Genomic DNA, 25129 nt, shown 5'->3' with positions numbered 1-25129 from the left:
AGGTCAGATTTTGAACGTCAGTCGGCTGACGTTTTGTAATTAATTTTTTAAAGTTTGAGGTAATTGAGGGTCACATGCAATTGTGAGAAGTAATACAGAGAGATCCTGCTGACCTTCTCCCCAGTTGTAACATCTTGCAATCCTATGGCATCACATCACAGCCAGGGTGTCGACAGCGACACAGGCGAGGTACAGAACTGCCACCGCCAGGGCCGCTGGGCTGCCCTTTCATAGCCACATCATCCCCCCATTGCCCCCTCTGGCACCCACCAATCTGGTCTCCATTTCTGTGATTCCATGGCCGACTTATTTATAGAAACATTTGTCCAGCGGCTGGCCTCTGGGAAGAAAAGGCCATTTAACACTGTACAGAGCTCATGACGCCTGTGGGTGGAAGCTGGTATTTACAGATGCCTGCACTCCCTGTTGCTTTGTGGCAACAATGCGGGGTCCCAAGGCCCAGGCGACCGAGTGTCAGCATTGCAGCTATCCTTGCCAGAAAATGCCCCGCCAAGGGCTGCGGGAATTTTCCCGCCTGAACGACAGGATCCCCATGAGGCAGGCCAAGAAGTGCCCTCGGGGGCAGAGCCTTTCTGGCCTCGGCCTGACGCTGGAGAGTCCGATGCGTCTGGAGCCCTGGCAGCTGCAGAAAGAGTGAGGCAGGTGTTTTCTCTACCTGTCAACCTGCTGTGATGCTCCTGCGAGTGTTTCCTTTTCTCTCTGTCTTTGAAGTTCTGTTTCCCGTGTTGTGCAGCTCTGCCCTGACCTTGCGTTGCCCCTGGAGCGTCTGGAACATCACAAGATGCCAAATGTCTTTCTCTCTTTCTTGCTATCGGTCTAATTAGCGGATGCCACCATAGATGTAGAAACCTTTACCATTCTTAAACAGCAGCTGCGTTAGAAGGACCAGGAATCGTCTGATGTCCTCAGTATTCTGCTGTCACACTTGCTCTGGTCTGCAGCTCAGGCAGCCCAAATGTGCATTTGGGGACTTGACGTATGAAATCCGGAAGAGGTTGTATTGGAGGAAACTGATTTCTGTAAGTTTTTATGGATTGGAATTGCTTGTAACAGCTCTGTCTTTGGCATAAATCAGCAGTACATTTTCAATATTTTTTAAATTGCAGAAATTAAATGTTATGACTTAGACGTATAATAATTATGGCAAGAAAATTTGCATTTCAGACATATTATATTACAGTTATTTATATTTAAACTATTTTAGCCCAGCCGGTGTGGTTCAGTGGTTGAGCATCGACCTATGAACCAGGAAGTCACAGTTCGATTCCTGGTCAGGGCACATGTCTGGGTTGCGGGCTGGATCCTCAATAGGCAGCCAATCAATGATTCTCTCTCATCATTGATGTTGCTGTCTCTCTTTCCCTCCCTCCCCCTCTTTTCCTCTCTGAAATCAATAAAAAAATATTTTTTAAAAAAGAGAATAATTTTAGATTTACAGAAGAATTGCAAAGATTTTCAGAGCGTTTCCGTCCCCTTCACCCAGCTTTCCCAGAGCTTAGCTTCTTACATAATGGCACTTTGTTTTGGCACGTTGGTCAAAACTAAAAAACAAAAACAACTAATACGGGTACATTACTGTTAACTACAGACTTTATTTGGATTTCGCCACCTTTTCCACTAATGTCCTTTTCTATCCCAGGATCCAATCCAGAACATCACATTGCATTTAGTCTCTTGATATTTAATGTAGAAAACTACCATCTGCAGAGAATAACAATTTTGTCCATCAGTTTCCAAATCTGTGTGTATGCAGCTCTCAGGTGTGTGTATACAGACCTTCCTGCAGGGGCCTGGGCTGACCACTGTCTGCCAGGCTCTCACTCCGTAAATGCTGGTGCTCCCAGGAGCCTGTCCTTTGCTCTTGAATTTGCATCTGCGACACACTCTGCAGCCATTGTGCACCTCCCTGGTGGGTTAGGTGCAGCCTGTGTGCCCAAGGCAGCCAGTTTGCTGTGGTCACCAAACCACACAACTGCCTAATCTCATTGTGGTTTGACAGCTTTTGTTTTTCTTTTCCGAGCTCCAGATCCATGTGTTTGGAAATCTCTATCTGTACTTTCCACAGACTTTCAGTGTGTCTCACTGGAACACATCTCATTGTCTTCTCCTGCCAACTTGTCCCTCCTCCTGGATTTCCTGTCTCAGTAATGTCCCAGGTGGGGTTTTTTTGTTTGTTTGTTTTTTGTTTTTAACATATTTTTATAATTTCAGAGAGGAAGGGAGATAGAGAGAGAAGCATCAATGATGAGAGAGAATTTTTGATCATCTGCTTCCTGCACGCCCCCTACTGGGGATGAGCCTGCAACCCGGGCATGTGCCCTGACCAGGAATTGAACCGTGACCTCCTGGTTCATAGGTCCATGCTCAACCACTGAGCCACACCAGCCGGGCATAAGTCTCTGTCTCAGTGTTAAGACAGAGAGACCTGGACTCATTCTTCACCCTTCCCTCTGTCCTTGCCTCCCTCATTCCCTTTGTTCCCTTCTCTCCATCCCAGCTGTTTCCCTACACGCTCTTATCCTCCCATCCCTTCTCCTTAAACATCAAACTCCTTAACATGTAAGCAGAGCCTCTTGGTGTCCCTGCCGCCCTCTTCCACCCTCACACTGTGCTCACCGCACCTGAGTACCTGCCGCTCCTGGGCTGCGTGGCTTCCTTGCCCCCTCTCCTTTGGAAGTTATACATATGAGGGTCCTTTGCTGTTGTTTTCCTGACAAACTCCTGCGGATTCCTTTGGTCTCCATCAGTTGTCACTGATCCTAGGAAGCCTTCCATCTCCCTGGGTTCGGGGTACCTTACGAGTGCTCACAATAGCTGTGTACACTTCTCTGGCAGCACTTACGGTACTGAACCTGTCTAGTGATTTCTCTGTGTGCCATCCTCATCTCCTCAACAATACTGGGTGTCCTCCAAGGTCAGAAAGATGCTGTGTTTTCCTCTGTGCTTCCTATCGCTAAGCACAGATCCTGGCACATAGCTGTTACTAGTGCATGTTTATTGAATGAATGAATAAAGGTATTCGCCGTCCGTGGAAATGCTGACTTAACTGTTTCCAAAGTCTGTATTTTTCACCAGGGACAAACCTCTCTGGATGTCCGTTTCCTTATTTGTAAACGAGGAGGGTGCGCTGGACGCTGCCTGAAGTCCTTTTCAGCTCCTATAGTCTGGCATTTATGATTTTAAGATTCATCATCCTTGAGCATATTCGAAAGGCAACCATGTAAATTCTGAAGAACATTCCAAAAAAGGAGTTCTGTTTTGAGCCATGGCGTTAACATTGAAATAATAATTTGGCTTTTGGGTTACACTGTGTCACTGCATGTGTCGCGTGCAGGGATCTGAGCACTTGAACATGTGAGTGGTGTCCTTATGGTGATCCCAGTCTCTGTGCCTTTGCTTGCTTACCCTCAGTCACTTTGAAGAGACTAAATTCTCGTTTGCTGGGATTTTCAACTAAAACTTAAGACAACTGCTCCTCAGGGACATTGCAGCTGGGACTGAAGATTTAATTGCGTAATGAAGGGACTGATTGACCACTAAGATCTCGCCTAACAATTAGATTAGGCAGTTGTGTGGTTTGACAGCTTTTGTTTTTATGCTACAACAGGAAAAAAAAAAGTTGAACTTTAAGCTTGGATAGGACACTATTTATTTTTTATTTTCATCTCTCTCTTTTTTTTTTAAATATATTTTATTGATTTTTTACAGAGAGGAAGGGAGAGAGATAGAGAGTTAGAAACATCGATGAGAGAGAAACATCGATCAGCTGCCTCCTGCACATCTACTGGGGATGTGCCCGCAACCCAGGTACATGCCCTTGACCGGAATCGAACCTGGGACCTTTCAGTCCGCAAGCCGACGCTCTATCCACTGAGCCAAACCGGTTTCGGCATTATTTTCATCTCTTACTGGGTTTAATTTTAACGTTAGAAAGCCACCAGAAGTCTTTGTTTATCAAAATTGTTGACTTTTGTGTATCCATAAACTAAATATAGTGGGTGGTCTCCAGCTTGCTGAAATGACCCGGGTGAAATCTTGTCTGAAGTCCCATTTATTTTTGGTTTTTTAGTGTAGTTCTTTAAAAAAAATTTTTTTTAAAAAAACTTAAAAAATGTAAAATACACCATAGATATAGAAACTACATAAAACAGATTTGTACTTTAATGAAATTATTACAGGTGAACATTCTTGTAACCATAACTCTGGTCAGAAAACAGAACTTTTGGCCCTGTTGGTGTGGCTCAGTGGTTGAGCATTGACCTATGAACCAGGAGGTCAGGGTTTGATTCCTGGTCAGGGCACATGCCCAGGTTTCAGGCTCCATCCTCAGTAGTGGGCGTACAGGTGGCAATCAGTGATTCTCTCTCATCGATGTTTCTATCTCTCTCCGACATCAATAAAAATATATTCAAAAAAATAATAAATAAAAATATTTTTTAAAAATAAAATACCTAGTGGCACATAACTGAAACAGCAAGCTGAGTGTTAATCTCCTTCTTTAAAAAAAAAGAAAGAGCCTAGCCGGTTTGACTCAGTGGATAGAGCATTGGCCTGCGAACTGAAGGGTCCCAGGTTCGATTCCAGTCAAGGGCACATGCCTGGGTTGCAGGCTCGATCCCCAATGGGGGGTGTGCAGGAGGCAGCCAATCAATGATTCTCATCATTGATGTTTCTATCTCTCTCTCCCTCTCCCTTTCTCTCTCAAATCAGTAAAAATATTTTTTAAAAAGAAAGAAGAAAGAAAGAAAGAAAAAAAGAGAGAAAGAAAACAGAACCTTTGCCCACAACCCCAATGCCTGTGTCCCCTGTCCCAATCCTGGTCCCTGCCTCCCATATAAAAGTGTACAGGTTTTTATTTTAATCACTTATTTGAATTTAAGTTTCATCCCACTGCTAGGCATCCTTAAATACTTTAGTTTTGCCTTTTCAAATATGTGAGTTTTAAGCCATTTTAGTCTCAGGTCCTCCTTCCATCCTTTTTCTCCCTCGTAACTGATTGGAGAGGAAATTGGATTACTGGACCTGTAGTTGCTCAGACTGGATTATGCTGATGGCTCTGGCTGCCTAGGACCTGGCCGTGTAGAACAAGTGTAGCTGTTATGTGTCTCAGTCCTGGGATAATATTCTACCTGCAATACCATCCCCCGTGTCTCCTTACCCTGGACCTTGTTCATTAGCTTATCTCCTACTTGACCTTCAGAAGTTAGCCTAGACCTTACTCCTCCTAGACAGACTTTCCACCTGATCATCCCTGTGTCCTTTTCTGTAGTCTCATGACACTGAGGACATCACTGCAATTGCTTCTTTAGCCGTGTCAACATAAGAAACATTCAACCATATAATTAATTTTTGTGAGTTTATTTGAGCCAAACTGTCAACAATTGCCAGGAGTAAAATCTCAACACATTGAGATAAAGCTCTAGAAGATGGCAATTTTGCACCTGATTTTATACATGATAATCAAAAGAGAAGACATAAGTAGGTTACATGACATTCATTGGTGATAGATTAGGGAGGCAGGAAAAAGCAAAGGAGGAAACCTCTGGAATTGGATAAGAAGTAAAATGATACATCTTTTATTTATTTATTTAATTTTTAAAAAAAACATATTTTATTGATTTTTTATGGAGAGGAAGGGAGAGGGATAGAGAGTTAGAAACATTGATGAGAGAGAAACATCAATCAGCTGCCTCCTGCACACCCCCTACTGGGGATATGCCCACAACCAAGGTACATGCTCTTGACAGGAATCGAACCTGGGACCCTTCAGTCTGCAGGCCGACGCTCTATCCACTGAGCCAAACCGGTTAGAGAGTGATACATCTTTTACATAGGTGGGTACAGGATAGTGAATAGTCAACAAAGAACATGATACAAATAACAACGAGAGGATCTGTAGTCTCTGCTTTGGTGCATTGGTTGTGCCCTGAGCGGTCCGGAACAAGGAAGTTATCCAGACATTCCAAAGGTGTGTTATGGTAGATACACAAAAGACTAATACACAGGCTCAGTTAAAGTAAAGATTGACTTTTGTCAGGGAAGATTCTAGCCTAGGACACGACTACCTGCCATAAACTACTTTTAGTTAGAAAGTTTTAATTGCAGACCATCCTTTGTGATTACTTGGGTCTCTGAGGTTGCAAGGCCACCAGGCAGGCCTTCCCTGAGCTTGTCAGGTTAGCTTGTGACCCATTTTCATCCCCACCTATTTTCCCTTCCAAGCTGCTTTTCATCCATGCGAGCTTCCTCAGATTCTCCTGTGTGCCTGGCACGTGAGAACCAGATACAGAGTTGGACAGCTCAGTTCCTTGCCCTCAAGAAGCCCCTGGACAGGGAGGGGCAGACAAAGATGGTGTAAAACTTCTGAGCAGAGGAAGCAGGCCCCGGAGAGTGGAGAGGTTCCCATCCTAAACTGAGGGGTGGAGCAGGAGAGACCAAGCACAGAAGGCTTTCCAGAATAGGTGATAATGAAACCGGACGACCAATGGGTCCAGACTGCCTGTCACCACTTGAGCAGACAGAGTTGAATCATATCTGAGCTTTTATTCCAATAAAGCCGGCAGCATGGGAGAGCAGCAGCTCATCCACAAAAATCTGTTCTGCATACTCCATTAGCCGCTGCTTATATTGGGTAGGACAGAGATTGCATGGGGAAGTAGGCAAAAGGAATAAGAATGGATATAATGGCTACTGGTTACAGGCAATGTGGGGCAACAAGGTTGTACGCAACGTGAATTATATCTCAAATTGTTTAAAAATAAAGGAACCAGAAGCACCAATAGTTCAGAACCAGAGGCCATCTTAACATCATGGTGTCTTTGGAGAAAGAACTTTTCAGCTGTATTTAATTTGAACAATTCAAGTCCACTAGACAAATAAGCATTGGATAGCTTGCTATGGTGGCAGAGTTAATTTTTTAGCAGTTTCCAAACAACTATGATGTTAAAAGGAAAATAAAGTCTCAGGTGAGCCCTGGCCTGTGTGGCTCAGTTGGTCGGGCATTGCCCCATGCACTGAAAGGTTTCTGATTCTATCCCCGATCAGGACACATGCTTGGGTTACAGGCTCGATCCCTGGTAGGGGCCCTGCAGGAGGCAGCTGATCAATGTTTAGATCTCACATGAATGTTTTTCTCTCTCACTCTCTCTCTCTCTCTCTCTCTCTCTCTTCTTTCCTCTCTCTCTAAAAATCAATTAAAAAATCTTAAAAAAAAAAGTCTCAGGTGAATGAAACCTACCTGATCTAAAATAAAATTTTAAAAAGTCAGGTCAAGTTGGTTGATAATGTTATTCATATATTCTATATTCTTATTTATTTTTTTAGTCAATTTTTGTTTCAGATATTTCAGAATTCTATTAAGAGGTGCTACTCAGTTAAGATTATTATGTCTTCTTGATATATCTGACCCTCTTATCATGAAATAACCCTGTTATCTTTAGTTATATTACTTGCCTTGAAGTCTACATCATTTGATGTTAAAATAGCCATATCAACATTCTTACACTGAGGGTGTGCATTTTATATTTTTCCCACATTTTTACGTTCAAGTTGCCTGGATGTTTGTGTCTAAAGTGCTTTTCTTATAAACAGCACAGTTGTTTCGTAAATTTATTTGGCCCCAGGACTGTTTTTTTATGTAACCTCTGTTAGCCAAGTACATTTTGGGGAATGCTGTTCTAGGCAGGAGAATTCAAATTGGAAATTTGCAAGAAGAGCAAAACAGAAAATTTGAATTTCATTTTTATTTGAATTAACTAGATGCCTTGTCTATGTGACATTATCATTATATTAAAGTAATATCTATTTTTTGTTTTCCTACAATCTACTTTAAAAAAATTAAGCAGTTATCTAGCCAAGTAGAGGCTAATTGCACATAAAAGGAAAAAAATTCCCCACTCTGTCACTCCTCTGCTCTCTGACACTGTACTGAGAAGGGGGTCAGGAGGCCCCCTCTAGTGGACCTGCATCTCACTCTCATAGAATTTAATTGATATCCATCCCCCCAAACCCTCGCCCCCGTCCCCCAGCCAGTCTTCCAGAGTGGACTATCTGGTTGCTGGGGTGTCTCCTGTCTTTACATTGCATGTAGTTGGCTCTTTACCTATGATGCTACAAAGGTCACTTTTCCCATTACTTCTAGTCAAACTACAACTTCAAGCAGAAGAGAGAGGGGTCGTGTCTATCAAAGGAGTGTGTGCCAACCGCTATCTCGCTATGAAGGAGGACGGCCGGTTACAGGCTTCTGTAAGTAATGCTTTCTGTTTTTGTAGTTTGTTTCTTTGCTTTTATGCTCTGTATGTACTGATGTTGGTATTTGGTAAATCTTTATTAAGGGTCTTACAAGCATTATACTATTTAATATCCATATGTACCCTATAAAATGTGGGTATCATGCTCTTTATTTCACAGATACAAAAACTGAAGTTCGGAGGGAGTAAAAAAGTAAGCAAGCAAACTCAGCCCCTCTGAGGCAGCTTTCAGTCCAGAGTGTGAGGCCTCGCTCACTGCTTTTCCTGCCTTCTCTGCAAAGCTTGAAACTACAGTGTTGTTTTGTTTTTAAATCCTTATATTGCGCAGTTGTTTGAAGACCAGTGGAATGGACATATACACTTTTGAGCATCAGTGTTAGGGTTCTTCTGTCAAATTTGACAAACCCTTGCAGCGTGGAATGCTATTTGAGAATGTGGGCTCTGATCCTATGTATAAATACTGGCTCTGCTGCTGATTAGCTGTGGGTTCTTGGACCAAGGATTCTGAATTAGTTCCCATATCTGTAAAATAGAGGCACTAATGATCCTTCCTATCTCACTGTTTTTGTGAAGACCATAAGTTATAAATTAGATAACTTATATCAAGTGTCAACATCAGGGTCTAATACATAATAGGTCCTCAGTGGTTACTTTCTAGAGGATGGATTTGAGGCAGCGAAGATTGCTGGAGATGGGCCGGTTCAGGCAATCGATGATGACACCTGGCAATAGCAGGGCAGAGAGGCTGAGTCGAGGACTAGCACCTGAGAGGGAAAATGTTTAGGAGTACAGCAGAGGGAAAAGTCAAAGATGGCCCGTAGGTTTCTGGTTTGGATGAGAGGGTGGATGGGAAAGGGTGAAGGGGAAAAGAGCAAGTGCCGGGGAGAGATGTAGACCTATTTCAGTTGAGTTGCCGAAGAGAAACCCGGTGAGGATGTTCACTACATGGTTGGAGGTATGGGTCTGGAGCTTAGAGGTCGGTGTTGACATATGGCTTTGGTGTCATCAGCATCAAGGTGGTAGTGGAATCAGGGGAATGGATGACGTTTGTAGGTGAAAAATAGCTCTAAAAGATGGACTGCTTGCCTGGGACATCCACTTTTTCCACTGCTCCTGTCTTTTTTTCTACCAGTCTGTTGTCAACTCAAGGGGTGATGTAATACTTTGGAACGCTACCAAAGTAGCATTTTAAATATTTCCAGGACAGTGAAGCAGCGGGTAATTTTAGATGCCCTTGATCTTGTAGGGGGAGGAAGAGGGTTTAACCCTACTCTTCTCACCTCCAGATGTGACAAGTCATACATGGTGTGAATCACTGTGGCTTTTACAACAGTGTTGGTTTGGCTCCTGTCAGGCAGTGAAGATGGTGGAAAGAAGGAGGTGTACACATTGGCTATGTCATAACTAACTATGGAGGACCCTCGTCAAATGCTTTTAAAGCTCTAGCCTTTTCTAGGACTGTCTTGATCTGGCTCAGGGAGCAATCTGAGAGTGTTACCCTGTGGTTTTCTACTCATTGAGATTAAGACCCAGTAACCTGATAATGATGGCTGCCCTGTAAGGTGGCCACTGAAGGGCTTGTTTATCTCGAGAACAGTCTGCAGTGGGTATGTTTGTAATGATAAAAGGCTCCATGTTGTCAAAAGAGATGAAAACAGAAGCTACTCTGCTTTCAAGTGCATCTCTGAAACTACGGGCGTCCTTAGAAGAGGAGATGCATTTAAGACCAGGGACCTAAAAACGGAACAGTCTCTCATTCTTACAGAATTCTCTACAAGTTAGAATTCAGGGAATTCTGATCTCTTTTCTTGGTAAATAGGCATTAAGCTTCCAAAACTGTTGATTCCGTACCACCAGTAGCATAAAGTGCTCTAAAAGAAATTTCCTCCTTTCTTTCTTAGCTAACCAGGACCTTCCACAAGATTAAGGTCACGGCCTTTTATTTCATCTGAAATGTGTTTCTGTCTCCTCGGATGTGTGTTAATTCTTCCCGACACAGCAGTAAGAGTGAATTTAGCAATGCTTAGAGATTTACCACACACTCCTCTGTAGAGACAAAGCTACAGCTGTTCCACATAAATGGGAAATTCAGAATTTATCGGTTTCCTCTCAGGAATGGCATCATGGTTCCAGCTTCCATCTTAGGATCTATACTTGGCAAGTTCACGGTTAATTGCTAATCTGACCACTCCATTTGGGTGGCCGGCTGCCATGCCTGTTCAGCGGCAATCCTATCTCCTTCGTGTCAGGCTGGGTGGGCTGTGTCAATCTTCGGAAGAGAAAGTAATCACACACCTCAAACCAAGGAGGTGCTGGTGGTGGCTCAGTAAGGGGCGGAGTCAGACCCAGAGGCGTGGAGCTGTCAGCAGTCGCTGCTGTTGGTGTCAGTCCAGTGTTGTGACCAGAAGCACCCCCTGGGCGTGCAGTGGCTCCTTGAATTGAGAAACTGCGGTTATGAACTTGCACTTGACAAAGGCATGGTTCTTCCTGCTCTTCAACTACCCGGCCCCATTCCGCCTGCTGTGTTAGGGCTCATTCTTGTGTGGGATCCCCCAGAGATTTGTAAAACGTGCCAGTTCCCCTCAAAAAGAGAGCACTCTGGCTACATAAAACATTTGGTTTCTAAGTCACGTCAGGTAGGTCGCCAGCAGTTGAGTGCATGAAAAATTACTAAGTTGTGTCCCATTTTTTTCCTCCAACACCTTCATGTATTAATGGTATGAATGCATTCAGGATAAGGATTTCTCACTGTTTGCAAACATTTCTTAAGGGTCTCTCCCCCATCCCCCTTCGAAGCTAGAAAATACAAAAGTTCAAAGAGTAACTATATTTAACTACCAAAGCCTATATTTGGAGGCAGACGTGGAGTAGTCTTTAATCCACAACAGACTCCTTATTCCATTCCATAGCAGGAGAAATTCTGTTGCTATGAGCAACAGAAGTCCAGAGCAAATATTAGGATTTATGATTTCTTAAGTGTTCACAAAATTGTAGTAGATTTTTTTTAAAAAATTGCATATAGTGAGGCAATTGTAGTTTTAAGTTTAAATCACCGAGCAACCTCAATGTTAGCATTGAACTGAAACAATCTGCCTGGTCTTTATCTGCTAGGAAGTCCGACATTGTTTTCTTTAAAATGTGAGAGACTGTGCTCACCAAACAAAACATTTCAGTAAGTATTCGAGTATGTGTGACCTGTGTTGACCCATAATAGTGAAACATGAGAAATCATTTATATTCCCTGAGGATATACATTTAATCACTGTAAAAGTAAAATACTTTTTTTTTTACCTGCCTGTAGAATAACTTTCTTACTTGAGGGGCCTTCACTATGAAGCCTACACGCAAAGTAGGGAAACTAGCTTTTTGAGGGCTCCCTTATCTAGATTGACGATATGTACTGATCAAAATTGTCAGAAAAATGCAACAATTAAGGAGGAATGTATATCATTTAAGAGAGAAAGTACAATTAAATGCAAAGGTTACTGCCTAATAAGAATTATTGCTTCTTTTAGAAACCAATCTTATAAAATGTTATACAACATATATATTTTTATTTTTTACAAGATTAAGATAAAATTTCCTTTTAACTTTTCACAATTTGTGTGTTTGAGTTTGTTCTGAAATAGTCGGTATTAATACTTACATCGTCTCTGTTTTTAATTATCGGAAGTGGTGTAAGCAAAAGCATTTTTGGATTCATGTTGAGCAAACTCCCTCATAAGCCAAAACTGCAAAATCAAAGTACTGTAAAAGAACAAACAATCCAAAAACAGAGCATGGGGAAATGACCAGAAGGTTCAAATCTAATATGTAGCAGCAGGCGAGACTCCTGAGGCCAGTGGCACAGGGAGGAGCGAGGGCAGGGGGCACTGTGGAGTGATCGTCCCCCCAGTACCATGCCGTCTTCTTTGGAGGGAAGTCACTGTACACGGCCCACACTGAAGGGGGCAGGGTTATGCGCCATCTCCTTGGAGGAGGTATCTACATAAATTTTTTGGAATTCTCTCATGTGAGACGCAGACAGCTTCTTACCATCCCTATGGCCACCACTGCGGTCTGAGTCTCCACTCCCTCTGCCTGTGATACTCAGCCCACCTCATACAGGTGCCCCGGCATCGGCCTTTGCCCAGTGTGGTCTTGGCAGCCAGAGTAACCCTGGGAGAATGTCAGGTCATGCCACTTTGCTGCTCAAAAGCCTACAGTGGTTTCCCATTTTCCCAGAGTATTTACAATAGCTCCTAATCTCCTATCTCGTTTCCTCTCTGACCTCATGTCTGCCTCCCCTCCCTTCATGCACCCGGGCTTCCTTGCAGCCCCTCACACGCTGCAGGCCTGATCCTGCTCTAGCTGACGCTGGCTGTCCCCTCTCTGTGCTCGAAATGCCCTGCTCTCATGTCTGGATGGTTAACTCCTTCACCTCCCAGCATTTGCTCAAATGTCACTTTCCCAGGGGAGCCTCCTGTGACTGTGCTATTTAGTGTTGCAACCGTCCCACTCCCAACCCCTCTCGTTCTCGCTTTTACTCTTTCCACAGGATTCATTCTAATCTGGCACACAAGTCACCCACTTAGGTTCATTGCTTATTTGGTGTCTCCACCTGCTAGACTGGAGTGGCACAAAGGCATGGTCCTCATTCAGTTTGTTCACTGACCAATCCCAGTGCCTAGAAGACAAAAACACACGTTAAATAAATGCATGTATTATTGGAACCGTGTGCTTTCTATATCTTAACATTATTTTTAAATTTAAATAATCAAAATAAAGGAAAATTTGATTTGATGAAAAGGTGTGAGAAGTGGCTACTTAGTCACGTCCTCTGTGATGTCATTCCTCCAGAGGACCCCCCTTTCTCTGAGGTTTGAAGTGGTGAGAAGTTGAACACTGGGAATAGGAAAAAAGCTCTGTAAACATGTTTATAAAGGTTAAGGGAACTTCTATTGCATCAATTTTTAATAGAAACATTGAGGTCACAGTCACCGAAGATTTGTAAACTGAGAAAGGAGAGAATTGAAATTGTACTTACATGGTCATGTGAAACCCCTGCTTTTCCTGAGAGCCGAATTTTGCCCTACGACCCATTTGAAAAAGCACTGCAGTTTGTTTTCAAGTGCGTAGCACTTGTTTAGTAAACGTACGTGTCTGGACGTTTGGCACAGAAGCCAGCTTTCCTTCCGCCCGCGCTGTTTTTGTAAAGGTACAAGTAACCTCTGTGGAAACAGTTTGTGGGTTCCATGATGTAGTGCCCACTTAATCCCTGGTACTGTTTCTCTTCTCTGAAATAGTAGGAACTGGCAGAGAAGGCGAATATTATTGGCATGGCACCCATCCCCGTAGGCCAACCGTTGTAAGGAGTGCCAACGGCAAGGTGGGGCGCCCTGGAAGTTGACAGAACACCCCAAATGAGCATATCAGTGTCCTGACGACTGGGGAGTTAGCCTGCGTCACTCCATAACAACCTTCCCTGTTATCTTTATGATCGGTATGACTTTTCCTTTTACTCTTTACTTCCTTTCACTTCCACTCCTCGTCTCAAACCTAGAATTGGGAAAGAGGGAGGTTTTAATCAGTGGTGCTGAAAAATGACAAAGGAACACAGGTTAACGTCAGTCATCACAAGAGGCGGAAGGCATTTCACCAGAGGCAGAGTGGAGGTGTGGGCTGTGGATGCCCCACATGACTGCAGGGTTCCCCTGTTACCACAACCAGGCCTTCCCCAGCCGCAGTCCTGGCTGTGACGGAGCTGGCTCCTCTGCAAGGCTTCCTGGGTTTTATTTGTATCAGAAAGACTTATGTTGCTTTACTAACTTGTTGCAAAAAAACCTGGATGATTTTGCATTTCAGTTTTAAAAAGTTTAATGAACAAAAGCCAAGTAAGCATCCAATAAAATTCTCACTGCTGCAAGCCGCAACCCACCCTCACTTTAACCGCCTGAGATGTATGTGTTCTCTGTTAGGTCTCTCTCAGAACCTTTCACTTTGGTTATTACACCAGCTCTTTTCATTGTTTTGCTTATTGATTTATGATTTTTTTTCCCTGTCAGTTTGTGCCATTGCTCAGTTGATCTTGGAACCAAAGAATCCGGGAAAAGATTCAAGTCTTTTGAATGTGGGTTTTCCCAGTCCTGAAGTTTCCTAGATTTGAGTATCCAGACAGAAGTGGCAACCTGGTGCACTCATTAATGCAAAGCCATGGGCTTGTGCGCATGCTGTATTTATATGTGGAGATAGAAATAGGTGTAAAATTATATACCTTTCTCTATGATTTTATTCATCTACCTATAATTGAAATATAAAAAAATAAATTATTTTTCCTTTCTTCCCTTAAAGTGAGCAAATCATTTGTTGATTCTCCCCACTCCCACCCAGAGGTCAGTATGTATCATCATTGCTACCATGTGAAATTGAGTTTTTAAAATAGTTTGATTTTTAGAGAGAGAGTAAGGGAGATGGAGAGAAACATCAATGTGAGAGCACAACCTCAAACGGCTGCCTCCTGCAGACCCCCTAACAGGGATGGAGCCCACAACCCTGGCATGTGCCCCGACCGGGAATCTAACCAGCAACCTTTTGATGCGTAGGATTGATGCTCAATCAACTGAGCCTTGTTGGCCAGGGTGTGAAGTTGATTTTTGAACATTTACCTGAAATCATGTGGCAGCCTATTAGACTTGATGACTTGGAATCGTATCACCAGATCTAACTATTTGTTTAGCTGGCTATTTTCTCCCCTCGATAAATAGCTGGATTGAAGTCAAAAGGCAGAGTAGTTCCCCCTCCCACAAGAAACTGCCAGAAAGGAGTATGTTCTCCATTACTTGTTCCTCATGATCTCTCAGTGTTTTGAGAATGCCAATCATATATGTTTCAATACAATTTGGGGGCGATATATACATTCACTATTTCCTGTACAATAAACTATTCTTTTATGCCGTTGAAACAATATTAGCTACTGGGAAAAATATAATTTAAGGAACTGTTTCTTGCCTATAGGAAAGTTACCTGTCCAGCACTGTTTCACAGGAACCCTGATAAGTCAACATGACCCAGTTGGTAACCTGCCTCTGGATTGGATGCGCATGGCTGGACCATAAACCCCCACTGGAAGCCATAGCTTTGGGTTTCCCCAGGTGTAGGGGGGAGGTTTGGTACTGGGTGTACCCCTCTTTGTGGAGAGCCCTGAAAGCTATGTGTGTGGGGTGCTTAAGTCTGAGCCAGTGTGGTTCCTACACTACCTGTGTGCCCTTGTCACCTAACACATACCTGCCCATGGGGGGCTGCAGAGAGGGTCTGTGGCTGCCTCCATTGAAGAGATTAGCTGGAGGCCATCCTGCATCCTTCTGTGGGTCTGGGCTGTGTCAGAGCCTGGCCTGCCGAGTCTGGCTGGTTTGACTGTCCCGCTGAACCCAACAGCACTGCTGCTGGTTGAGCAGAATGGGCAGTGAATTGTCAAAACATTTAATATGCAGAGTAAAATAATAATAGCAATATGACAACTACTTATTCTTCCTTTATTTTTCAGAAATGTGTTACGGATGAGTGTTTCTTTTTTGAACGGTTGGAATCCAATAACTACAACACTTACCGGTCAAGAAAGTACTCCAGTTGGTATGTGGCATTGAAGCGGAATGGGCAGTATAAACTTGGACCCAAAACAGGACCTGGCCAGAAAGCCATACTTTTTCTTCCCATGTCTGCTAAGAGCTGATCTTAAGGGCACCATCTGATCTCGTTTCACATGAAGGAAGAGGTATATTTTAGAAATTTGTTAATGAAAGGAAAAGAAAATGTGTGCAGCTGTCTGCTCAGTTTGGATAACTGGTCAGATAACCTTTGATCTAATAGTAAAGTATTTAACCATTGCCTTAGTAAAGAAAACAACAAGAATTCCTGGAAATGTATAAATTTCCACCTTTTATATAGCATTTGCCTTTATCCAGTGACGCTTACTTAGAGCTACAATCTTTCCATACATTCACTCCATTCGAAAAGAGGCTTTAAAAATGTGTGCACTTGCAAATTTTCTTCATGGAAATCATACACATTAGAAAATTAAAGTCAGAGATTTAGTTAACCCAAAATGTGCACCATTCTTAGAATATGGCACACATTAATCTACATGTACGATTTACTAAAAATTTTTACACATGTAAATATGATTTAGTCCACTCCCGTCATCACTTTGTAACTGTCTGGCAGTTCCCTGTGATAGAGTTTGTAGAACAAGCCCGTGTAAACAGCTGGGAGCTGGTCCATGGTCAGGTCAATCTTCTCGAAGCCTTCCCTGTGCCCGTACAGCAGCAGCCGCGCGGCCCTGCTGGTGACGGGCGTGGTGTTGGCGGCCTTGGCCAGGTCGGTGAGGTCCATCCACTCGCACCGCAGGCACTCGTGCGGGCACAGCTCGATGGTGAAGGAACGCGGCTTCAGGCGGCAGATGATGTACATGTCCGACTTCCCGAAAGCCCCGGGGTGGCTGTGCTGCTGCCGAATGCTCAGGAGGGACCTGAATTCTGATCGTATACCAGTTTCTTCAAAAACTTCTCGAACTGCTGTGTCTCCTGCGTGAAGAAAAGATGTACAAATCAATAAGAATCACATTTTCAGAAGGTAATCATCAAGGATTTTCAGTTAGAGAACTTTATCTAAAGGTTCAGAAGCAAAACTTTAAGAAAGTGAAGTTTTCAATAAAAACTCTGACACCCTGAAATACCAAAGTATTTTCTTACCACTGTACACCTAAGAAGCTTTCAAAATAGTGAATATTTCTTTGGCTGCTACTGGGGGGCCTATCCACCTGATGTTTTTGGGGTCACATATTTTTAACTTCTTCCTGCTCTGCTTCTCAAAAGGTGAAAACATAGGTTGCAAAGCTGCGGTTACTGTTCCTACATGTTTCTTCGTCGTTACCTGTTCCTGACCATCCACCCACACTGCCTGAATTTATAAATGTTGGTGTGGAGAAAAAGTGATCCCCTCCTTATGAACGTGTAGGGCTGCGGGGTGTAGAGACTGCGAAGGGACTCGGACCTCTCCTGGTGATCTGGGGCAGGTGTGGAGGACAGTCAGCCCTCCAAATCTCAGGAGGATGCCTTTGCAATCTTTTTGTTGTTCTCCACTAATTATCCAGTCCGGAGAATCCCAATTGGGATTTTGGGCAGCTCCTTTGTTTCCTGAGATTCCAAAGAATTTAGATTCATTCCTCCAACACCCAGATGCTGCAGTTACTCCATCAGAGGTTTTTAAAAACTTGCAGTACACAGAACTTTGTAATACAACAGGGTTTCCACATTTTAGAAGGGTGACTTTCTGATAACACACAAACTTATGGGGCAGGATTTTCACTGCCATTAGCATATGCTGGTGGCTGCTTTTTCTAACTATCCAGATGATCCCCGATGGCTTCTTCTAATTCTGTGATGCTGCCATTATCTCCCAAAGAGGCACCAGAAGCCCTGAAAATAGCTGCCTTCCTTATCCAGTTTGCCGGGAATTATCATAGTTGCATAGCTTTTTGTTCCAATACCCTTTAGTACCCGCCTTTTCTTGTTTGTCAAGCAGTAAATTATATTTGCCTTGTTAGTAGTCTTGCTGGTCTTACTGGTGAAGAACAGGCAAGGAAGAGGAGGGCAAGGAGACTGTCTCCAAGTCCATGTGCTATGCCATGGACTGTCTTCCCAATTCCCTGGGTAGCCCTGGACGCTCCCTGAGAAATGGCTCTGGAATTGTGTGCAGGAGGAGCAAGGTGCTCTGAAATGTAAGCCATCTGTCTGCCATTTTTTAATTACATGCCTACTCCCCTTATAATTGAGATTTGCCACAGGTTGCACAGGGCTAGAAATTATATTTTTAAATTAAAAATGTGTAAGAATTTATGCTAAAAAGGGGAAAATTTCCTTACTAAGAAAAATAATTTTCAGTCTGGTATAGAATCCATATTTGTTATTAAATCTATTCAAGACTGTGGCACTAGTCTTAGCTTTTACATGTCATTGGCTGGTCTCACTTAACTATTGGTTAAGTGTTCTTTAAACACTTTGAAAACTAAACATGGGGGTCCTGCCTAGTTCTCAGTATCACTAGTCAAGATTTGGGCCTTGAGTTCCCATCTAGCCTGTTTCCATGTCACGGATCACAGATGGGGACAGTCAGGGAATCAGCCCTGTTCAGCAGTCACCGATGCGGTGGACCCCAAAGCAGCACTGCCTGGGTAGTCTGATCAGTTTAACTTGAATCAGCAGAGCAGTGGCTAGGCGAAAACTGAATGGGCAAGTAGGTGCTTCTGTGTCCAGGGTATGAGAGAGCCCTTCTGCCCCCAGATGGAAATCTCTTCTCCAAAGATCTTGCCATGAATCTGAATTTTTATTTGGATAAAGTGCTTTTCTCTGTTGGGCCTTTGTTATTCTAATGTACTGTAAGCTAAACTGAAATACCATTTACTGTGTTACAAGTTTGAAGAACATAGGAAAAACCAAGAGGTTATGTTTTTACCGTATTTTTGCTGATTGAGAGATAAGTTTAAATACGTCATAGCATTTTGTTTAGTTGTAGAACAATAGTGAGATGGAGTTTATATTTGTTATTTCTATTTTGTGATATTTAATGAAGGATTAGATGGAAAAATTGTGCAGAATGTGGGCTTTCCTAGTGTTTCACTCTGACTCTGGGGCACAGATGAACCCAGACCAGCGACTGGTGCAGTCCTCAGGCTATGCAGGGGGTTGTCCCTGGCAGGGATAATGAGGTTTTTTAGGAAGGCAATGCCTCCATTTTTAACCTTTGTACTCCTAGGGTAGGATATTAAAGCCTGAGGATTGCATTCCATTTTGTATATGCTCCTCTTGATTCTTTTTAGACACTACAGACAACAGTGCTTCATTTACCTAGTAACAAAGAATGAAGGATTGCAAACAGATATGTTTCCCAGTTAACCAGTGTTTACTACTTATGAGCCAGTATGAATGCTTGCACATTGGTGATGGCAGTATTCCTAAAATAGATTATGTTCCTAAATATAGGGTTTAAAGAAAATAAATAATTCTTGGATGATTTGGCTTCATCATTAAAAATATCTATTATTGTATTGTATTACAGAACAGAAATGCCTTTGGATAGACATAGTCGTTCAGGACTCTACTGTCAGTTACCATTTCCAGCTGCTTTCAGGGTTTTATCAATCTAAGGCAAAGCTTTAATTTATACTAGAAAGTATGGTGAATGACAACTGCTGCTTTTTCCTTCATTCCACACGGTTGAGGTGTATCTATGATCTCTGGGTAGGTGGGTTGTTGTGTCAACCACAAATACATAAAAAGTAGTAAATTCTTAACTACTTGGACTTGAAGGGTTCTGGAGTACACTTAAACCTAACTATTTGTCTTGGAAATGTGTTTCTTCATGTACATTTAAATATAAGTCTATCTGAAATTCTGAAGATCCATAAAAATGAACTCCAGTTCATTGGCGAGGAAGCTACACAAACCTCCTGCAGACGGCTTCCTGCCTGGTATGGGTTGGGTGAGGATGTAACATAAGCTTAACTAATTCACATACTCTTATACATCACATAAGGAAAGTGGAAGATAATTAGGTGTTCGAGGATAAATGGCTTTACCTCCCAGCACTCACACCACTACCAAATTCCCTTTTATTTCCACAGAAGACCCAACAGAATCTGGGTCAATAAGTATCTAAAATCCAGAATTTGCTATGAATTTATTTGAATGTAGTAAATGTACTTACTGGTTGTTAAGAGTTGGCTGTATACTATATATAGAGCATTTTAATCTGTGTAACATTTTTAGAAATTAAGTTTCAGGAATATATACATTTTTATATAAAATATCCAAGGATAATTTAGGAAATTGTGTTCACATAAATGTTGGCTAAAGAGAACAGGGACATGCAATCTTGAGGGAAAAGTTGTGGAGAAATAGTACTGGTATCCAAATGAGTTACCTATTGATTTATTATGACAGGGGCTGTATTAGACCAGTGGGGTAAGGAGGAAGAGGTAGGAAAACTCAGTTTCTATTCTTTCATTTATTTCCTATAAAATCAGTGACAATGAGAATTCTTAGCTTTTTTCAAATTCCCCTGTCTTCCATATTGAGCTCAGGAACTTGTTTTAAGGAGTTATGTCTCTCATGTGAGATCTTCTCATATGAGATATTTCACTATGCTTTGGCTTCTGACTAGTCCCAATAATTAGTAGATAAATTTTTCAAAAATAGAAGAATTACATCACCATGGCTCTATAACTGACTTTATAAATAATACTTGTTTCGAAGTTCATGTAAAAGTTACTATTCATCCTTGTGTGATGACATAGTCAAGAATTTGTGTTTTCTCATAGTTTAATTCCAACAATTTTAGTCATATTCCAAATAGCCTTCAATGCTAAACTTTGCTGATGCATATCCACAGCTTCTCACTTTCAAACAAATCACTCTAGAAGCAGCCTTAAAGGGAAAAACAGGTGTATCGTCCTAATGGCATTTTTATACTAATGGAGTAAGTTCTAATGTTACATGTTTTGCTGCTAATTTTATATCAGCCCTGAAGTAACCTCTCTGAAATTTTCTTAGTCTAAACCAGTTAGAAAATTGAAAATATTATTCTTAACTATACAGCAAAAAAAGTAAAACATGAATTTCCTTAACATTTTCAGGCCAATTGAAAATATGTAAGATACACACCGATATCTTCTCCAGGCTCCGAAAGGCCTCCTGGGAACTTCCACATGTTTTTCAACTGCAGTGTAAAGTCAGAAAATAACATCAACACAGCTTTTATTCACTAACACACATATATGGTGACCCACAATATTTACCCATATTGGTCAAGGTGGTTGAGAGTTTATTTTTTGGTAATTGCATGTAAATTTTTTCCAGTTTCTGTCCTCATTACTCTTTTCCTTTTTTGGGGGGCGGGGGGAGGGACTGGTAACTTATGAATTATTTTCCCACTGTTTTCTTTGGGAAATAGAAGTGGTTTTGTTTGGTTAATGTGATAAATTCTGTATGAATAAAACAGTGAAGGGAAACATCTACTGAATTAGTGTAATTTAAAAAAATTTGCTGCTAGTTAACTATTAACAAATAGAGGAATCTTACAGATGCTGCTATAAATAAGTAGAAAATACAGTAAAAATGTAATCACGGAAGTACACTACTTTTAATTTCACATTTATTTTCTGTATTATGTGTCTAATCAGATATATTAACCTTATGATTTTTCTTGCCCTGTGTGTTAATGATTTCATGGGTAGTGTGAATAAAACTGATTAAGTTTGTGGGGTTTTTTGTGCACCTTCTTTGGGGGTGGGGAGAGACAGGTGGGAAGATCTGATCTTGGAATGGAGATAAACATGGGGAAAACTGATTAAAAATAATTATGAAAAGGCATGGGACAATATGCTTATGGCTAACATATTTTTTCCTGCTAGAAGTTTGTTATACCTACCCAACCACCATGATCAAAGCTGAAGAATGAGAAATTAGGACATACTCATAAAGGCACTACAGCTTGGAGCCAGGACACCCTCTACTCTTCATTCATAAAACAAGTTCATGGACCTTTTTATGGTGTGCTTTGTGGCCCTCTCATTTCCTGGACGGGTGCTTCTTAAAGTGTGTCATTTCCCAACTATGCTAGGTTGGAGAGCAGTGGCATGATTCCCAGAGTTTCCACAGACTGCTGATTATGTGGGCTCAGAATTCAGGCTTTCCACCCTTCTGTGTCTGGCTCAGACTTGAGGTTCATTTATAACGCATATTATGTTTTATTTTATTAATGTAGGAAGATATCTCTAAGGATGTCTACATTAATGCACTGTCTTCGGGGAGTTCTATTCTGAAATGGTTCCAGAAGCTATGTTTATATGGAAACGCTGCAATCTTCTCTCCAATAGGATACTGGACTTCACCACCATAAATTCTATTTCTAACAAGAGATATGAATACTTCCTCAAAACAATAAAAGCCAATTTTTTTTAAACTTAGACTTGATGACAATAATTGGAGATTGATTCTTGATTACATTTGGAGATATGGACTTATTGGAAGGGGGAACATGCTAGATAGAAGGACTGAAAACATCTCATACAAATTTGATTTTCTTTATTTCATAAACCTTAGCTATGGAAAAATTAAGTTTATTTCTATGCTGGTGAGTAGTTTTTTATATTTTCTGGCACCATTTAGCTTTAAAGAGCATGTTTGAAAAAAGCTTCCTCCATCTCCAAAAAAGCTTCAGCCTGCAGTTAGTCTAAGTGGGAGGTAGAGAGGCCCTTGTCAGGTGGTTTGAAAACCTGGTTAATGTAGATCTGATCTATGGAGAGATGAGTATATCTCCTTTTTTAATATTAAAGAATACTCCCCATTAACTGGGTTGAGCAACATAATAATAACAACAACAACAACAAATACTAGGTAATATATATTACCTAAATGTTTTTATAAGAATTATATACGTTTAGCCCTGGCCAGGTAGCTCAGTTGGTTAGAGCGTCATCCTGATACAGCAAGGTTTCAGGTTCGATCTCCAGTCAGGGCACATACAAGAATCAACCAATGAATGCATACGTAAGTGAAACAACAGATTGAGGTTTCTCTCTCTCCTCTCTCTATCCCTCTCTCAAAAATCAATAAAAAAAAAGAAGAATTACACACATTTAAACTTTACAGTAATCCATGAAGGACTACTCCCATTTTGGAAGTGATAAAACTGAGGGCATAAAAAGACTTAATAACCTGCCTGAGGTGACAGAGCTAGAGTGTAGTAAACTTGGTAAAAATCCAGGCCTTCTGATTCTATCCATCTTTCAATAAATTTTAAAAGTTGTTTAGCTATTTTCCCACTAATCCTTAACTACTGTTTTCTGCCTTTTTATATATCTTTTGCTCTTTTCTTCAGACCTCACTGGAACATTCTATGTAATCCAACCAGAATTTGTACTGTTTGGGTTACATTCATTCCAGGACTTGTGAATTTGAACTGTGACCTCCTGGTTCATAGGTCGAAGCTCAGCCACTAAGCAATAACCAGCCGGCACAGAGCCACTGTACTTAGATAATACATTAGCTATTGTATTATCCTTACCAATGAGATAGAAGCTGCTATAGAGATCTCTTAGTAAGTTTATTCATTGAACAAAAATTTATTGAGTGCTAGGGGGCCGGGTGTACAGAAATTAATGCACAATGTAGCAAGCCCATTCTCTTTCTCCCCATACCACTGTATCTTTCTTAACATCACTGCCTTATATATTATTTATTCTCTTGTTGATTATTCTTATCTTACCCATTTGAATATAAGCTACAGACATAGGAACTTTGCTTTGTTCACTAATGTTTGCTTTGAGTTCAGAACAGAGCCAACAATGTAGTCAGTACAGGAACTCGGGATGCCAGTGAGTAAGTGAACAGGTCCCTGCCCTGGTCTTGGCTTTTTTAGCCCCCAGTTTACAGATCAAGCCACTGTTAGACCTTTTATTTCTCAAAATCATGGGGCGGGTGAAGTATTGGACTATATGGTTAGGGAAGGAGAAAGGATCCATTTTAAGTATCACTTTAGCTTTGTGTCTGTGTGCATATGTTTGTGGTGAGGGTTAAACTCTGCTCTGCAAGAATGCCTTGACAGCAATGCCTGGGCAGAGGGAGGCCCTAAAAGGAGAACTGTCTCAGATGTCAGAAAGAATGCTAATTAGTTGTTTATGGTTAATGGCTGTTATTTATGCTTAAATTCCACCTAACAACAATATAATTACAGAAATTAAATATGGTTTAGTATCACACTTTATATTGTTTTATTACAACACTGAACTATACATGAAAACTCAGTTTTCATCTTTTGTTGCTCTCAGATGGTTCTCTGCTTATAGCTTAAAAAATAAAATTGAAGCCCTAGCTGGTTTGGCTCTGTGATTAGATTGTTGGCCCTCAGACTGAAGGGTCTCAGGTTCGATTCTGTTCAAGGCACATACCTTGGTTGCAGGCTCAATCCCGGCCCTGGTTGGGGCATGTGCAGGAGGCAACCAATCACTGTGTCTCTCTCACATCAATTTTTCTCTCTCTCTGTCTCTCCCTCTCCCTTCCACTCTCAAAAAAAAAAAAAAAAAAAAAAAAAAAAAAAATTAACAGGAAAAATATATCCTTGGGTGAGGATTAACAAAAACAACAAAATTGAAGCCCTAAAAAGGAGTATCATTTCTATGTAACCCATACAGAATCCAAAGTCTTAAGTAATCTAAATTTGTCTCCAGCCTCTGCCAGTCCCAGCTGCCCAGAAGCACAGTAGGAATATGAAAAGCATTGCTTTCTCACTCTTAGAGGACCAATTACTGGCAGGTTTGCAAGTCAGCAAATGAAGAGTCGGAGCTCAATGTGCTAGGGTAGCAGTTCTCAAACTTGACCATGTACCCGAGTCACCTAGGTTTGTGAATATGAACTGCTGAGCAGCATTCCCAGTGTTTCTGATTCAGGAGGTTGGAGCGGGGCCTGTAACGTGAATTTGTAATAAGCGGATGCTATGATTGTCTCTCAGCTCCAAACTCACCCTCTGTACTCTGCCTAATGATGCTGGAGCTGGGATCCTGCTAACCAGTTTCTGCTTTGCCAGGGGACTCCCTTTTAGGTTCCATCAACAGATGTGTAAGGCAGCAGGGGGAAGAAGGGACTTATTGAGGGCCAGGAACAAAATACTTTCTGTATGCAATAAATTTCTGTTGATAAAGCTTAGTTTGAGTCAGAGAACCTGCCTTAACTAAAACTTCGAAAGTTACTTATAACTATGAGAATGCTTTTAGATCGCATTTCTGAGAAATGTGTGATACTTTCAGCTATCATTGCCAATAGTTGTTT

At 41.7% G+C, this 25129-nt stretch overlaps 2 protein-coding genes across 4 annotated transcripts in view; one reads left to right on the top strand and one right to left on the bottom strand.

The window, feature by feature from the left end:
* FGF2 (fibroblast growth factor 2 (basic)) overlaps positions 1-21561 on the top strand; it is a 42822-nt gene extending 21261 nt beyond the window's left edge. For 2 of the 3 annotated variants that reach the window (XM_014539029.1, XM_014539031.1), the window contains exons 2-3: positions 8162-8265; positions 15793-16132. In XM_014539029.1, coding sequence (XP_014394515.1) covers positions 8162-8265; positions 15793-15978 — 290 coding nt within the window. In that variant the 3' untranslated portion in view covers positions 15979-16132. Of the gene's footprint in view, positions 1-8161; positions 8266-15792; positions 16133-20937 lie in introns of those variants that run through there. The other variant, XM_014539030.1, reaches the window with a different exon arrangement.
* Positions 16165-21069, bottom strand: NUDT6 (nudix (nucleoside diphosphate linked moiety X)-type motif 6). Its single transcript, XM_014539028.1, has 2 exons — positions 20966-21069; positions 16165-16828 (listed from the first exon to the last, which is right to left on the bottom strand). The coding sequence occupies exons 1-2, from the start codon at positions 21045-21047 to the stop codon at positions 16431-16433; spliced, it is 480 nt and encodes a 159-aa protein (XP_014394514.1). The 5' UTR covers positions 21048-21069; the 3' UTR covers positions 16165-16430.
* Positions 21562-25129: the final 3568 nt, after the last annotated feature.

Source organism: Myotis brandtii, unplaced genomic scaffold (assembly GCF_000412655.1).
Source record: "Myotis brandtii unplaced genomic scaffold, ASM41265v1 scaffold208, whole genome shotgun sequence".
Taxonomy (NCBI): Eukaryota; Metazoa; Chordata; class Mammalia; order Chiroptera; family Vespertilionidae; genus Myotis; species Myotis brandtii.
This window is presented reverse-complemented; position numbering and strand designations above follow the sequence as displayed.